A 16,502-nucleotide genomic window follows, 5' to 3' on the forward strand; every position below is an offset into this window, starting at 1 on the left:
ATCATCTGAGTTTTTTTTGCCCAGAGGCAGAAGACTACAGCCTGTATTAGGATCCACTTCCGCATAGCCCATAGGGGTTGGTCCGCGACCTTTTTCGGAATTGCCGCGGAAAAAGAAAAAAAACAAAGGTGTCAGCCATCTTGAATCGTCGCTTCTCAGCAGGAGCAGAAACTGTTCATCCCGACGGAAATTTTAGAACAACAATTATGTGCATTCAAACTACTGCACACGTGTACCACCGGGATACATTGGAACACATCGGAGAATATGCAGGACACTTTATTACAGACGCAATACTCCACACACTACGCAAGCTTTGCCTGCACGGAGACCAGCGGTGGTGGTCGATTCCTGTGGCCGGTAAAGTGACCTCATCAGCGGGGAGCGTTGAACGAGTGTGCCGGTGGAAAGCTAACGCTAGCCAGCCATCTGTTCACCAATCCTGCTTGCAAGTGTCCGCTCATTAAACAAACTGGACTACATCCAACTTCAACGAAACTCCCAACGCGAGTTCAGAGACTGCTGTGCTGTGTTTTTGTTGTTGTGGAAATATTGCTGTGGACAATCCAGCCTGCTGCTCGGTCACCGGGTAAGACTACTAGTGGAGGTGGGCTGTGTTACCACGGACTGCCTGTTGCAGAAATGGGGTGATTTGTATCCAACTAACTGCTAACTGCTGGTGGAGTTTGTGACTGTAAAATCCCGACAATTCTAGGGATGCAATTCGTGGGATGTAGTCCCACGCAAATGTACGGCTGTGTTTATACTCAATGTTTATAACACAGCCCACCAAGAGCTAATGCTAGTAGCTATGTGTTAGTCTTCTTTTATTACATGGCTTGGTTGAATTCTAATGTAGAATGCGGTCTGTTATTTCTTGATAACAGACCGTTGCTAAGGATAACACACCGTTGCCATGCATAGCAGAGGGTTGCCATGGACACAGTTCGGTTCACTCTGGAGCTATCAATCAATCCGCTGAAAGAAGTCCGGATAATGTATCAGCTGTGGCCAAAAAAAAGCATGTTTTAAATGTGTAACACCACTTGAGCCACGGTGAAACGTTTTTTCGTGTATATTGTTGAAATGACAATAAAACACACTTGTTGAGTTGATCGTCTCACTGTCTGTCTGTAAAGGGTAGGCGTGGCTTGGGAGTGGCCTCATACAGCAGCAAAGCAAGTGCATTCTGGGATTTGGTGTCTTTCACCCATATGAGCCAAAAACACATTTTCTGGCTTATCTCGGCCTAGAAGGCACCAATTTCAATTTTCTTTTCACATTTCTACTACATTAGTGACCCAATTTAAAGATATATTCAGCTGAAATTTCCCTTTAAGTAGCCCAGTGAGGATGGCTGCTTTTATCAGATAGAGCATGCTGACTGTCCACTGAGAACATGAGAAAAGGAAGCTATGAGTAAACTCTTTCCCAAATAGGATATAGGAAGTAAGTGCTACTGCTCTCACATGCTTTAAAAAAAAAATTAAGAAGCATTAAGAAGGCCAATGTCATCTGCCAGGATTTCAAAACCCCACCCTCCATCTCCATTAACAACAGGACTCTTGATTGTGTGAACACCTTCACATATCTAGAGTACAAAGTCTCCAGCAACCTGTCACTGTCAAAAAGAGTGTAGTTCAACAAGAACCTAACTGAGCCAGCGTCGTCTCAGTTGGCTTGGCCACGTCCACAGGATGGACCCCGGTTGGCTCGCTGGAGCCACCCTGGCAGCGAGCTGCCGACAGGTTCCATGCCTGTCGGTCACCCGTGCCTGTGCTTTAAAGATGTCTGCATACGCTACATGAAGTAGGCAGGCAGACACCAACAACTAGAGGAAGCCGCAAATGAGCGCAGCATTTGGAAGCAGACTGGAGAGGCGCTCCTCCGTACTGCAGGAGTAGAGACAGAAGAGGAAACTGTGAGCAGCAGCCTCCACTCCTCTACCAGGCCCCTCTCCATTTGTCTGCGCCAACTGCAGAAGAGTCCGTCACTTCACAGTGGGGCTGCACAGCCAAGATCTGCTGCAAAAAAAAACGACGAGTCGACCCTTCAGGCGGACGGAGGGCTACAATTCTATTAAATATCCATTAGCTAAGCCAAAATATACCGGATACAGGCGCTGCCATCTTGTAATTTTGGAGCCAAAGTCTGTGCAGTAGTGATCAAGCTAACACCAAGCAAGTGCAACCCAAAACATAGCAAGCTAGCAAATATTACTAACTAGTCCAACAGCAAGAAGGGCAACTCGGCTTCTCGGGTTCTTGTAAACAATTTGTTTACATATCCTGTGCAAGTGAAGTTGTATAAATTTGACTTATTCTTATCTTGTTTAATTTTTATTTACCACTCAATCACTTTTTTCCTTTGCTTTTTTTACTGTTGAGCTGTAACAAGTGAATTGCGTTAATTAATGATAAAGTTCTTAAAGGGGTGATAGAATGCAAAACCGATTTTACCCTGTCATAGTTGAATAACGACAGTTCGGTGGGTAAATAGGACATACATAGAAGCTCAAAATCCCATTGACACCCCTTTACTATGAAAATCTCATATTTTGAAACTGCCGCTGAAAACGGGCGAATCCCAACAAAGCTGGAAGTTGACGTCAACCTCCCAAAAACCGGAACCTTTGTCAGCCCATGGGTGTATTAAGAGAACGGTCACGCCCCAACATTTACATAGGCTACAGAACTGACCTGAGATCAGGTAGTCTTCTGAATCTAGCTAGATCACGCAGATCTTTGCTATTCCATTACAAAATTCACTTCTGAAAATTTTTTTTATGCGAGAAATCAACCATATAAAGCTCAAAAAGAGCCGCTTTACGAAAAATGGATGGCTAATTGCAAATTTTCTCCGACTGTGTGTCGGAGTTTAGTGCCAGTGTTGGTGCTGCCTGGGTTGCAACATCGCCCCTGACCGGTGTGTCAGCGAGCTTGTTACCCGGCAATCTCTTACCCCGCGAGGTCGTCCAGTTAATCTTATAATGGGTATGTGTGTTGAGTTATTTAAACAAACAATCGGGAAATAAACGCCTCTTGTCCGCGAAGTCTCATTGATAGAGCCCGGTGAGATGGAGTCCATCAATGAGAGCTAGCTACCCTCCTCCTAACTCTGACATTCACAAAAATACATTCAATTGAAATCCGAAATCGGACAAGTGTTAGCTAAGCTTTGTAAGACCTTGAGGAACCTGTAATATTCATGCCGTGGGAGAATTCAAACTGTAAATATACTTTAGTTCGCGAAAGTGAGCAAGCTGCGGTATATTTCCCCATTGTAATGAATGGGACATATAGCAAGCAGCTGCTCGGTCCTACAAAGACGCCTTCGTTCATAAAAATGCCTTAAAATCAAATCGGACACAACGGTTAGCTTTATAAGACATTGGGGAATGATGTTATATAAGTGGCGTGACGAAATTCAAACTGTAAATATAATTTAGTTATGGCAAAAGTGTAGCTAGCTAGCTGCGGTATTTCCCCATTGTAATGAATGGGACATATAACAAGCAGCTGCTCGTCCTACAAAGACGCCTCGCGTCCGTAAAAATGCCTTAAAATCAAATCGGACACAATGGTTAGCTTTATAAGACATTGGGGAATGATGTTATAAGTGGCGTGACGAAATTCAAACCGTAAATACCCTATATAATCATTCTATCACCCCTTTAACTTATATGAATGCTGATGACTAGGGCTGTCCAATGAATTGAAATTTTAATCGCAATTACGATTTTGGCTCCTAATGATCACAGAAACAGAAAAAAACAATTATTTTGCACATTACGTTTTGCAAGTAAACTCTTATATTGCCTTGTGTTGCGAATGAGGAAAAATTTTCAAACGAGAAAAGTATCAAGGGCACAGTTCTGGATGTTTTTACTGCTTTTAAAGTTATAAATTACTGAAATTGTTGGATCTTTGTAAATTATAGAGTGTGGTCTAGACCTACTCTATCTGTAAAGTGTCTTGAGATAACTCTTGTGATTTGTGATTTGATACATTAAATAAAATGGAAATAAATGCAACCTCTTAATCGTGTTAAATAATCGTGATTTCAGTATTGACCAAAATAATTGTGATTATGATTTTTTCCATAATTGAGCAGCACTAGTGATGACACCTACAAAGCATGGTAAACGAGACAGGGTCCGTGTTTAAAGACGGGTCGGGGAGGGGGGTTAGTGACATTGCCATAGACTTCTGATTATGATGCAAAACAGTGGCCACATTAAACCAGCACTGTTGTAAAATATCAACCAATTCCATTTACTTTGATCTTGATCTTGAGTGGTGAAACAAAACAGCAGATGTTATACCTTCATTTGAAACTAAATAAATCTATATTGCCAGTAACTTCCATTAAAGGCTTTAATAGTCAGATTTTATAGGTGGTGTTGAGTCTCAACCATATCTGCTAAATAAGAAGCTTTATTAAACAGAGCCCACAACACATCAAACAAAGTTGGTTCACAAATGTTTGCTAGATACCAGCGACAAAGCTTTTCATGTTTAAGGAAGCACATGCAAAATATACAAAGCACCAGAAAAGAAGACCATACAAGGACCCACTGACTTTTAATTAGTGATCTGTGGTACAAAAAGCCACTTTATGACACAGAGGTCAGCATTTAAATTAAGCTTTTACTTAGCGGGTTTGCGAAATGTGTGTACTTCCTTTTTGGATAACGCCCAAGCAATTCTCAACTAGATGCAGCTCAGATTGGAAATGTTGTGGAATTTCAAGATAACATGATTATAACATGTTTGCATGATGACATGTTTACATGATTATAACAGTTAAGGCATTCCAGTGGCCAAGTGTGATTGCTGGAATTATGTATGCTTGTAATCAGCAGCATAATTGCCAGGAAATACATCAAACGTATACCAACCAATCTCACATTTGATCAGCTCTGCTCCCCTGCTCTGGAAAGGGGTTGGGGTATGTAATGACTTCCTGTTGGCTGTTTAGCCTTGGCAATCCAAGGCTTGCTTTAGGAACACTCTCAGCTTCAGGAAACGTCTATCATTATGATTCAGTTACTCTGAACATAATGTGGGCTAAAGCACACATTGAGCCCTTAAAACTATACCCACATCAGTGCAAAATTCTGATATTTTGCATTATGTAATAATATAATAATATAACCTATAAAAAGATGTTCTCCAAAACAGGGTTTTTATCTGTGAGTTTAGTTTTGTAGGGTTTTCGTTGTCATTATACAGCATAGACGCCATAGATGCCTACGCAATTTTGCGCACCGCCTAAGCCTATGAACCATAGACTGTATAAAATGGTATGAACAGGACGGCTGTGCACTCTTCAGCCCGTTAGTGAGTGTGCATTAGAGAGAGAGAGGGAAAGAGAGAGAGCAAAGTGTGTGTGTTGATAAGTGACATTAGCAGTGACACTATAGCTGTGAACGTAGCAGTGCAGTCTGTGTACAGTTTATCTGTATAAATGCTACTACTCCTTAAAACCCAAGCCAAGTTCCCGTGTCTTACTTGCTACCTGCTGGTTGAAGTGAAGGGGGATAGCATAGCAACCACTGAGCTAGCGAAAACTCCAGCCAGGCTCATAGTGTGTTCCATTTGTACTTGGAAGTCGGAATTTCCTAGTTCAAAGTCTGAAACGCGCCCCCTGAACTCGGAATTCCGAGTTGGAAAGTCAGACAACCTCACAGTACCCCAAACTCAAAATCCAACATGGCTGCTCCGTGCATCAACAGTAGTGAAAGCTGTAGTAACATACAGTTTATTAGCACTTCGGTCTTATTTGTGTCTTACTAAATCATTCGTTCACACAGTCCAGTCCAACTTCTATCCATGGACATGCTATTATGCTGTTTGTATGCACAAAACAGCCTAATGTGTTGTTATCAACTGGTATTGCTAACAATGGCTAACTTGGCTAGAGCTAACCCTACAGTGAATTCAGACTTGTTAAATGGAACACAGTCAACTCGGGTGTGACGTCATTCCCAGCTCCAGCTTCTGACTTCAGAAGTAAATGGAACCAGAGACGGTTTAGAACCAAGACGCCCCAACTCGAGGTAGTTTTCTGTATCTGTCACGTGGGCTCCGCCACTGCCACGCCTCTTTAGGAGACTAGCAGCAGGTCCTGAGTGTGTTGATTCCAATGGGAGAAGTGAATGTGAACACAGATTATGAGCGATCAAAAGTAAATATTGGACCCATTTCTCACAAGCCACATATCTCCAGAACATTCTGACACTAAAATGGCATTTTTCAGACGGACACATCAGGAGAAAATTAACTTAGTTTGAGACCCGTTTCTGTCTCAGGATCAAACTCTCGCGAGACTCGGCAACACAGAGAAGCTAACGTCAGCTAAAGTTTATGAACGCCCTAACAAAACTAATCTCTGTGATGCTAAATATGTCTTTTAGCTCTGTAAATATCTAACATTAGCAACAGACCATATTAATAAATTATTCAAATGCTTTTTATTCATCCACACGACATTCACTACACGGTCAAACGAGGCCACGCCCCTTTAGGGAACAGGAAGTGTGTACCGTTTCATACCATTGGCGCTGCTTGAAATGCGCTCTCTTTAGTATAGAGGATCTTTGATGGAACACACTATCCGTAACTTAGGGTGGGCTGACCTTTAAGGTGGACAAACTATTGTCATTTTACAGTCCCACCAGAAAAACGCAATTATGCGATCGCATAATTCAATGCATAATCAGCCAATGTCCGCATATTCATGCGGGGGCCGCATTTTTTCAAATACGCTGCACTTTCGCAACATAAATTGCCGATTTCTACGCTAAATATGCGGTGCTTGCATGATTTCATAATCCCCGCATTTTTGTTGCAAAAGTCACATATATCTTAGCAGAAAGTTGAAAAATGTTGCGTTTACTTCACACAAGAGCAGCCATTTTCCCCTGTTGCCATGGGAACGTTATGAAGTGACGTAATTATGCGACGTGTACTTCATCGAAAAGCGGGGTGTTGGAGGTTGAATTTGACTTTGAGTCTCTTAAGTTGGTATCAGAAAGCTATCTTAATATCTGAGGTCTACTCACATTTCTTTGTTTAAGTGCTCCTGCTGTCTATATTAACGATTTTTGAAAGTCTGTCTCTTTTGTATCTTTTATTTCCCTCTGTTTAGACTATTACTTTTATTTTTACTTTCATATTATATTAATTGTATATATTTTTGTATCTTATTTGTTTACGTATTGTGATGACTGAATAGCTGTAAACTATTTTTTTTAAATAAAGTTTAAAAAAAAAAAAAAGCAGGGTGTTGGGGAAATCACTTTTTTCTCTTTTTCATCAAACCGCAGTTTTTGCAAGTTCCAGCAATTTTTGCAAGTTCCCGCAATTTCATCGCATAAAATTGCTTAAATATCCCGCATATTCTATCGCATTTTTTAAGAAAACGTGCCACATAATCAAGGATTTTTGCCCGCAACAATCACAAAAAAACTCGTTTTTCTGGAAGGACTGATTTTAGTGACAAGCTCCTACTCCACATTTTGCTTTAGAAATCTCTCCCTTGCTTTGTATTTTGGGTGTTGATTTTTATATTTTTGTTCATATGTTGTCAAAAAACATTAATAAAAACAATCTTAAAAAAAAGAAATATCTCCCTTGCTGAAACCGATAAGCACTAAGCTTTGTGCAAAAAATAATTGAGCGATGACGTCTCTAAATATGCAAATGAGCTTACAACGTCACCTGCACCTAAGCGCTCTAAAATCCCAGAGAAAACCCTGGGCTTGCAAGCTCTCTTTTACAATCTATGCGCCAAAAATACTCATCTACCTTCATTAAATGACATCTGGCTGCTTCAGTATAATCATACAGACCTCTACACACAGACTGCTCAGTTATAACTCGACTCAGCCAGACATTTCTCCTCAGATGAGATGGAAGGGATAGCCCACTTCTTCTCATAGCATAATCCCGATACCACAGCGAATTTCAGCCTGTATGCACCTTTTTTTCAGCTTGACATTGTTGAGACAGAGCAGCTAATAATAGTAGTGAGAGCAACTAGTTAGCAGACAGCCGATGGAGTCATAACTGCACCTTTCTCTCAGCTCCACACCTGCGCATGAGTGTGTGAGAAGAGAAACGCGACAGTACACAACAGCATACTGAGCTGAAATGGACACACTTAAGGATTATGTTATTCTACTGAATTGATAACAAAAAAGGAATATCAAAATTCCAAAATGAAAACCGAATCTACCCAACGAACGAGGTGCTGCAATCCACTTTAAAGACGGGCAGTGTCCCGCTAGCTATTATTTTGTGATGAAGCATTCTGTGTTGAAACATACTGTATGAAATTTAAACATTTTAGATTATAGAATCAGATGACAGACATGTGTCACATGTTGACTAGTCTATATACTTTGTGTTCCCATTCCAGGATTGCTCCGGTGCTGCAGGATATTCTGCCGAATGCATGTCTTTTCCGTTTCCTTCCGCTTTCTTTGTGATGGAATTTTAAATTCGGCGGATTTATGACGACTACGGTTAACTGCTCCGCTACATAAATGGGCTCTGGTGGAATACAGGAGCAAGCGCGTCATGACAGCTAGCTTCAGTCATGCTATTGAACCTCACAGGCCTTTCACAGTGGGCTCCATTCAGCTCACCTGGTGGACAGGGTGTCAGCACTCTTTTTAAGGGCCGTCACTTGATGCCACTGCAGTCACATGCTTCTTGTGCGGCACTGCATTTAGCGTGGGGCGGGTGAAGCTGGGGGGTAGGGCCTCTGGGAGGGTGCTCACATACAGATGTATATTAGTGTGCCTGCCATGACTGATGTTCCAGGGAGTACAAACTTGGGAAGAAAGAGAGTGGCCACCACCGTCACCTCAGTTGGGAGGCCAAGATATGTGAAACTGGTGAAACATTTTTAATTGCAAAGCACTGTTATCACCCTCATCTTGTTCGCTAATGATTTACCCAATACTGGGATTTAACACATGCACCCTCCATTAATTTAACAATACTACATGCTGTACAAGCAGGTGCTAATACAATTGCCAAGTAAAGCAATAACACCAAACTACAATTATGAACGGTCACTCCTGACCCCTCAAATAAACCTGCTCTAGAAACTAGAGATTTTGCATTTTATTTCTAGAACATGTCAACATTTTTGTAATGCCTTTAAAATTCTTCGCCAAAACATTTAACCATTTCATTCCCAGTAGATTATCTGGCACTGCACTGTAGGCCTAAACCTAGGTTACCACCACAATTTCAGAAACTCAGTACACCCAGATTCCTATTATAAGTAGTTTAACAGAACAACAATGTCAGACCACAGCCAGCCATGTAAACTTGCCTCACTGGCCATCAAATTTTAGTGGGCAAGAGTTAAATGGAGCTAACAGAGAAGCAGATGAAACCAAGGCTACAATCAAGCCATCAAAGTCAAAACAGGTGAGAGATGAATGAGAGCTTTCAAAGCGCTGCAGTTTCATTCCATACAGATTTGCATGTAGGCCTGGGGTGTGGACTGTCAGAACATCTAGACTAGCACCTCACTCAATAACCTCATAGATTACAAAGTGTGTCAAACAGTAAACAAATGGATCGCCCAAAGGTGGAGAGGTGAGGCTTTCTCAACATTACTTGCTTTTAATACATGGGCTTTTCTAGGTTAAGTTTAGTCAGTGAATGTATATATTTTATACAAAAGCAGATCAGTTTGAGTAGTTGGTTATAGTCTCAATCATTAATGGACCCTTGATGTAAAAAAATAGGACGAAACAATGTGCATGACAAATTTCAACCACCCACGTAAGCAGAATACATAATTTGCCAAGCCCTCTGTAACCTTTAACAGGAAGTGGTGCAAATGTCTTGTTGGAGGTGTATAGCCTGTAATAAACCTCCAATCACCAAGCCCTTTCACACATGCACTCTTTGACTAAAATCTAAAACAACTGCTAGCAAGTATCACTACTGCAAGGCTGTTTCTCTCGAGTGAAAACAAAGTCATCACAAATCGATAATGAGCAGGACAGCTTTAGAACGCTCTAATGTTCTTAGAGACATTACTGCTTGTGTGTGTGTGAACCAATCATAATATTCAAAAGGAAGTGGTGTTTCACATCTGCCTAAACAAATGTCCCAACATGAGTTTTTTTTCTGCTGCAAAACTTTAAAACACTGACAAATGACCTACTATTCTGGATGTCTACCTCTAATAATATCCACTAAACTGAGAAGGGAGGCAGGAGGGAAAGAAATGCTAAGTTCTGGGGTATAGAGCAGAAAAAAACATTTTAGGCAGCCTCTCTGACCACTACAACTGTACATCAGATTGGAAAGCATGTGACACCAATATCAATTAACACATGGGTACCTGCAGCTTCTAAATAATGTAACACGGACCACAGGACATCATATGGCCTACAAATCCTGTGGGAATTGTCTTGAATGAAGAGGTTTATGGCAGTACCAAAGGTCATCAGCCACTGCTGACTTCATATATTCATTACCCAATGAGAGACCTTTGAGCACTTTAACAGCAGTGTGTAATGAACTTTACATAATGGCAATTAACCTGAACAAAAAAACATTGCTGCGATGCACTTGGGGCTGCCCACTAGCCAATAGAAACTCTCAGTGTAGGAAATACTACACATTACAAAATGGTAGAGCTACAAAGACACATGTCCAAAAGTCTGTAGTTTCATAGACACTGCTGGGGGAATAAACTGCACTAAACCCACTTAGTCCAAGTAATGTCACACTTACTTTAAACAAAGATGCAAGTAAATAAGCTAAAGCTGGCAGCAGAGGATGATTTGTTCACCCTTCCCTTACCCCTGTCTGGTAACTGCAGAGTCTCTCTGACATTATGTGACTGAGTTTATCTAGCATACCAGTGTTAAAGAATGTGAACTGTGGTACAGCGCAAACTCAACGAAGATTGTGCTAAGGGCCATATCTCACCTGCAACCCAGACAAGAGGAATACTGGAGTTTCCTGAGCAGCCAGGTATAGCCCTGATGTGTCTAGCCGCCATTCCTAACACAAGTGCACCCCTCAGCCCTCTTTCAATACCTCAAACCTAAGGGAGAGGCTTCAGTTCAGCAGTTCCACAGAGGAGCCATGCATCACCTGCTTGTCTGGAATCAGCAAGGTCACTGGGACATGATCTCATTACTGCATACTCCATCAGTTGAACGGTGGAGGTATTCAAAAACCCACCCATGTTCCATGTTCCATCATCAAACATGGCACTCCTTGCTCAAGCTAGGCCTAAACATATAAAAAGGTAAATAGAGGTGGATCCCACATCGTACCAAGGGGCTGCAGTTAATATAACAGCAAAGAGCACTGTGATGAAAAAAATGATATATTCATCAATTCCTACACAATGATCATCCTAACACGATATTTGCTTATAGATAATACCACATTTCAAATTACAACCAACTGACATGAGAATACTCAAATATAAATATGGCTGTAGAACAGGCATTAGTTGAGAACCTTATACAACAGGCTGACTGATGGATGCTACTCAAATTAAACTGCGATGAGCAATTTGCATAGTTGTTGCACTGCACTTTTACTGTTTGTGGACCAAAGTGCTACCAACTTGGTAAAAGTATACTAGAACTATAGAGAGTGGAGCAGCACATTCATATTCAGCTGTCTGAGAGTCCTTGTTTTTACATTGGAAACAGGGTTGACTTAGCTGCTCTGACTATAATTAAGCTGATAGTTCATTGACAAATCTTGTCGATACTGGTTCACAGTAAATGTATGGGGGAACCAGTCATCAATGTGTATTAGGACTTAAAAGCTCCATGATCCTATGCATGCGGAGTATGAACTAATAATACCAAAGATAAGCAGGGAAATGTATACATGAGATCTGTTTGACTTTGGAGCCCCTGACAGCACCATGCAGGTCTGAGAAAAGATACAGACTCAAACGCTACCCAAAGGTCAGGATGTGCAAAGGCTGTGTCAACTGTCCACCAGTCAAACCTCTCCAAATGCACTGAAAGAGAATGACTGTTAAAGTTGATAACAATTAATCTGGTCTTGATGACCCTTCTGATTATTTGCTTGTGTGCTCTTGATAAAGCTGTATAAGTGCACAACCCCACAGCCACTAAGCACATACTCAACAGTCACTAGAATTGCTGGCATACACAGAGTATTCTACTGACTTCAAAGTAATCAGAGTCTCAAAACAATCACATATGCCTCAGTATGTGTCATTCTCACAAACAAAATACATAAAACATAATTTGTATGCCTTTTATAATATAGGAGTCGACTCAATAAGCCAAAGTTAATTATGCATCAGGCAGCTACTATTTTAAAGTCAATGCCTAGCTTAAGAATAGACTCGGCTTGCTACCTGCTGCATTGCATGTTTTAGCAGAAGAAGATAGTTGGACTTATTGGCCATTCTAAGAGCTGAAATATTACTTAAATATGAGTGGTTAGGTGGAACCTTAACGGCAAATCGAAGTATGATTCATGACAATTCAGGCTGAACTTATGATCCCTTTCCAACTAAGTAAGTTAACTCTTTTGTTAACTTGCTACATTTTGTATTTCCATCAGTCATATATCTCCAGAGCTAGCTAGCCAACACAGTTTCCTACTCGGATTAAAGTATTTGTGTATGCCCAAGCAAATAATGTGGCTGTCTAGAGAATGTGGTTAATAATTTAAAAGAAAAAAAATGTACCGTTACAAACGACTCAGCACGAAGGACCCCAGCTGCTAACAATGTCATTGGCAAACTGCTTGTCAGTTGTCAAAACGGTTAGCCATGCTACTATTTAAGATGAAATGAACGACTTCTATCTATTGAATGTCTGCAGAAACGCGTATATTAGTTTTAATAGTAGACTAACTACCTCAGAATGGTTACACTGATGTAACGTTAGCGTTAAGTTACATGTAACTTAAGTGCAGGCCTCATAACCAAGACACATCATTCAGATTCAGGTTAAATCACAAAAGCAATTAAAAACAGCTATATCAATAACCAATAAACCGGATACTTACAATCCAAATGTTTCTTTTTTGGTCCCATTATTTCATGTGTGGTCGCCTTGCACACAGTTTTGGAAATCGCCGAGCCGGTGACACTGTGCTGAGCGGCGGTTATCCTGTCTGTAATGCTCTGTCCAGACATCCCGTATCGGATCAAATAAACGGTCACCGTTACAGAAACGTTTCCAAATCCAGCGGAATGACTTGGGTTTTGTGGACGGTGTCGATCTCCAAAGGCTTTGTGCCACCTGAAAACACTGGAGACAAGAGAGAGACCGACAGAGACGAAATAATGAGACGGCAGCACAGGCGTTACGTTGTAGGCTGACGTTAACTGGCTAGCTAACTGATGGGAGATACAATTCCATCCGACTTTAGTTAAAGACACTGACTGAATCTGCAGTAAGAACCATCCATAAAATCTCCATGACTGAAAGATACGAACCCAGTCTTATAATCGATCCCTCGTCTACAGTCTCTTCTCCTCTTCCCGTAACGTACAAGCCTTTCTCAGTCACATACCGTAACGGTAAATGCAGAGATAGAATAAAAATAGATGTTACTTCCGGACACAGTTTTCCACAATAAAAGCTCAATTGAGGAAAATTCAAGAAAAGAGGAAAAGAAAAGATGACTATACTAGCATGTTTTCCCCCTTCAATGTTATAGTCATATATAAATAGCAGGTAATCTTCAATTTAGAAAGTGGAAAAATAAAAAAGTGATGTAAAATGAACAACCACTATGACATCCGAAGCTCATTATCTTAAGATATATACTCTGCATGGCATTGCCCTGAGTTATCTTTGATCAGGATATATTCTTTAACACCCACATAAAACAAACTGCCCTTTTTCACCTGTGTAAAATTGCTAAAATAAGGTAGCCTTCATCCTGTCTAAAAAAAATGCAGAAAAACTGTTCGGTTTGATGTTTTTGCCTTGAATAGAACCCGTCCAACCAAATGCATGCTCTCGGGAGAATTGAATTGACTCTATAGTGTGGTCTAGACCTACTCTATCTGTAAAGTGTCTTGAGATAACATAGTTATGATTTGACACTATAAATCAAATTTAACTGAATTAATAAAATGTGTTTTTGTAGCCTATTTTTTCACAAGCCCACACTTGGTGGGCTGCTCCTACGAATTAAGCTAGTCAGTGTAATGGGTTCATGTTAAAACCAGTGTGATTAGGGTTCCCTCGAGGCTTTATTTTGGAGGACACTAATGTCACTTCCGGTCATGTCGCCATTAACTGTCTACCTTGATACACTTTCGTTCTCGCTTACTTTGGTTCCCACGCTGAACTCTGTCCAGTATTTTACAGCGCCTCCCCCTGCTGGGTTTAAATCATTGTTTAAATGGACTGAGGGTTTTGAAGGAAAATGGCGGGTCTATTTCCTGGTCAATCTTAACCTCTTATAACGTTTACACATTGTAATTGCATACAGATGATACAGATGTGCCTCCACCTCTGCCCTGCGTGTATCTGAGATTATGCCTTTAGCAAAATATTGGATAGGCCTGGCTTTAGTGACAGTAAGGCTAATTCTGTTACATTTCCCATCTGTTTTGTCACGTGTGTGCTTTATTATCCATATCATTTGAGATCAAAGGTGCGTTTGCGATTGATAGCCCCTAGTGGTCAGTTTGCGTGTATCAGGATTCCCATAACCATTTGGAAGTGTATCAACTATTATTAAACTTATAACATATATCAGTATAATGCAGTATGCCTATGCGACTCCCAATAAAGATGGAACAGAAGTGTGATGCCTTACTCGGTACCAAAACAGAGAGCTCAACACACAGGGTGAAAAGAGGAGCTGCAGCAATGTGCAGTAAAACACAAATATGTAGTTTTATGAAAATTAAACCATGTAAACCTATTCTGATATAACCTCTAAATATAATTCTGAACCTGAAAATGAAAATGAGCATAATATGAGCACTTTAAATTAAATGAAACTTCAATTCTGTAGGGTCAGTCATTTGTTTTCTACAGGAAGCGCTAATGTGGATTGCTTCCATAAATTACCTACTTTGTTAGGGCTTTTTGATCCCATGCAAGGTAACCAAAAGGATCCTGTGTCAGACAGCCTTGCTCTGGGGCTGTATTTGGCCTGTTTTATATGTCAAGTGGTACAGAGCTATTTTGGGATCCAATGGAAAATATTTAGTGACGTGGCTACATGTTCATTTCTACAGCCTACCATAGGCTATACTACATAGTGATTAAAGAAACGTTGCAAAGGATTAGGACAATGCACATTAATCAACATTTCTGTAAATGCACCAGTGTTAGTCCTAGTATGCATGTCTTTATGGTGGGAAGAAACCAGAGGAAACCCACGCAAACATGGGGAGAACATGCAAACTCCACACAAGGCCCGAAACGCCCTGGATTCAAACCCAGAACCTTCTTGCTGTGAGGTAGAAGCCCTAACCACTGAGCCACCGTGCTGCCTACCTACTACACCCACATTTGTCACAATTATGCGCCGGCGGGAGTTAGCCCTAGACACAGACAGTAAAATTAAAAACTTGACTAGGCTTACAAAATGGAGAACAGTGATGGAGCAAGTCAATGGAGGGAGAGGGAGGTGTTAGACCTAAATAATGTATGGGGAGATATATACTTCAATCAAAAATAGAAGGATCAAGCTCTTTTTCTCTTCATTATTCTCCTCCTCTGCACCTGCTCATTAATGTTACAGCAATTACACAAACATTTTGAAATAAAAGTGAAAATGCTGACTTCCTCCATAACCTCCTTAACTTTAGTGCAACAGCGTGCTGCGTCTGATGTCATTGTTATTGTTCTTTTGTGCATGCAGGTCAGTTCGAAACCGCAAACAGTTCACACTGGAGTCTGATATAGGCCACATTTTAAAAGATAATGTGAACAGCCAAACAAAAAATCGGATCTGAGCAAAAAATCTGAATAAAGCATTAAGACTTGCAGGATGTTTCCTGTTTGGCCTGAAATCGGGAGCCACATAAGAAGCTGGTAGAGCAATGGTTGAATCACTTTTAGTATTGACTTAGCCTCTGTGCCCTCTTCCCATAATGACTTGTTAGTGATATGAATATGACATCACAACTCATTTAGCTCCGCAGCAGTGAACACTGTGTTGGCTACTTATTGCTTAAAAGATTTAGTTATGATATGTCTGACAGCAATTGAACATTGCCCACATCACAACATTTGGTATAACTTTGAGGACATCTAGTGGTACACATTTGTAATTACGGCACTGCATGGACAGCCTCTTCTGTAATTAATTTCTCTGTTGTATATTGGTACAAAATAGTGAATCTACAGTAGAAAGAGGCTCTTGCTCCTTGATTTCAGGGAGACTAATATTTACTGTTGTGTTTTAGTCTGCTGAAATATTTTGTCTAGAAACTAAAGGACACTAACTGAGCTGGGAATCTGTCAACATGAAAACTGCAGC

At 40.8% G+C, this 16,502-nt stretch overlaps 1 protein-coding gene across 16 annotated transcripts in view; it reads right to left on the reverse strand.

Annotated features, from left to right (window-relative positions):
* Positions 1-13,619, reverse strand: part of picalma (phosphatidylinositol binding clathrin assembly protein a) — a 61,685-nt gene extending 48,066 nt beyond the window's left edge. For all 16 annotated transcript variants that reach the window (XM_039777187.1, XM_039777185.1, XM_039777184.1 and 13 more), the window contains exons 1-2: positions 13,489-13,619; positions 13,056-13,300 (exon numbers count right to left, since the gene is read on the reverse strand). In XM_039777187.1, the coding sequence (XP_039633121.1) occupies positions 13,056-13,185 (130 nt within the window). In that variant the 5' untranslated portion in view covers positions 13,186-13,300; positions 13,489-13,619. The remainder of the gene's footprint in view (positions 1-13,055; positions 13,301-13,488) is intronic.
* Positions 13,620-16,502: the final 2,883 nt, after the last annotated feature.

This window comes from Perca fluviatilis, chromosome 16 (assembly GCF_010015445.1).
Source record: "Perca fluviatilis chromosome 16, GENO_Pfluv_1.0, whole genome shotgun sequence".
Taxonomy (NCBI): domain Eukaryota; kingdom Metazoa; phylum Chordata; class Actinopteri; order Perciformes; family Percidae; genus Perca; species Perca fluviatilis.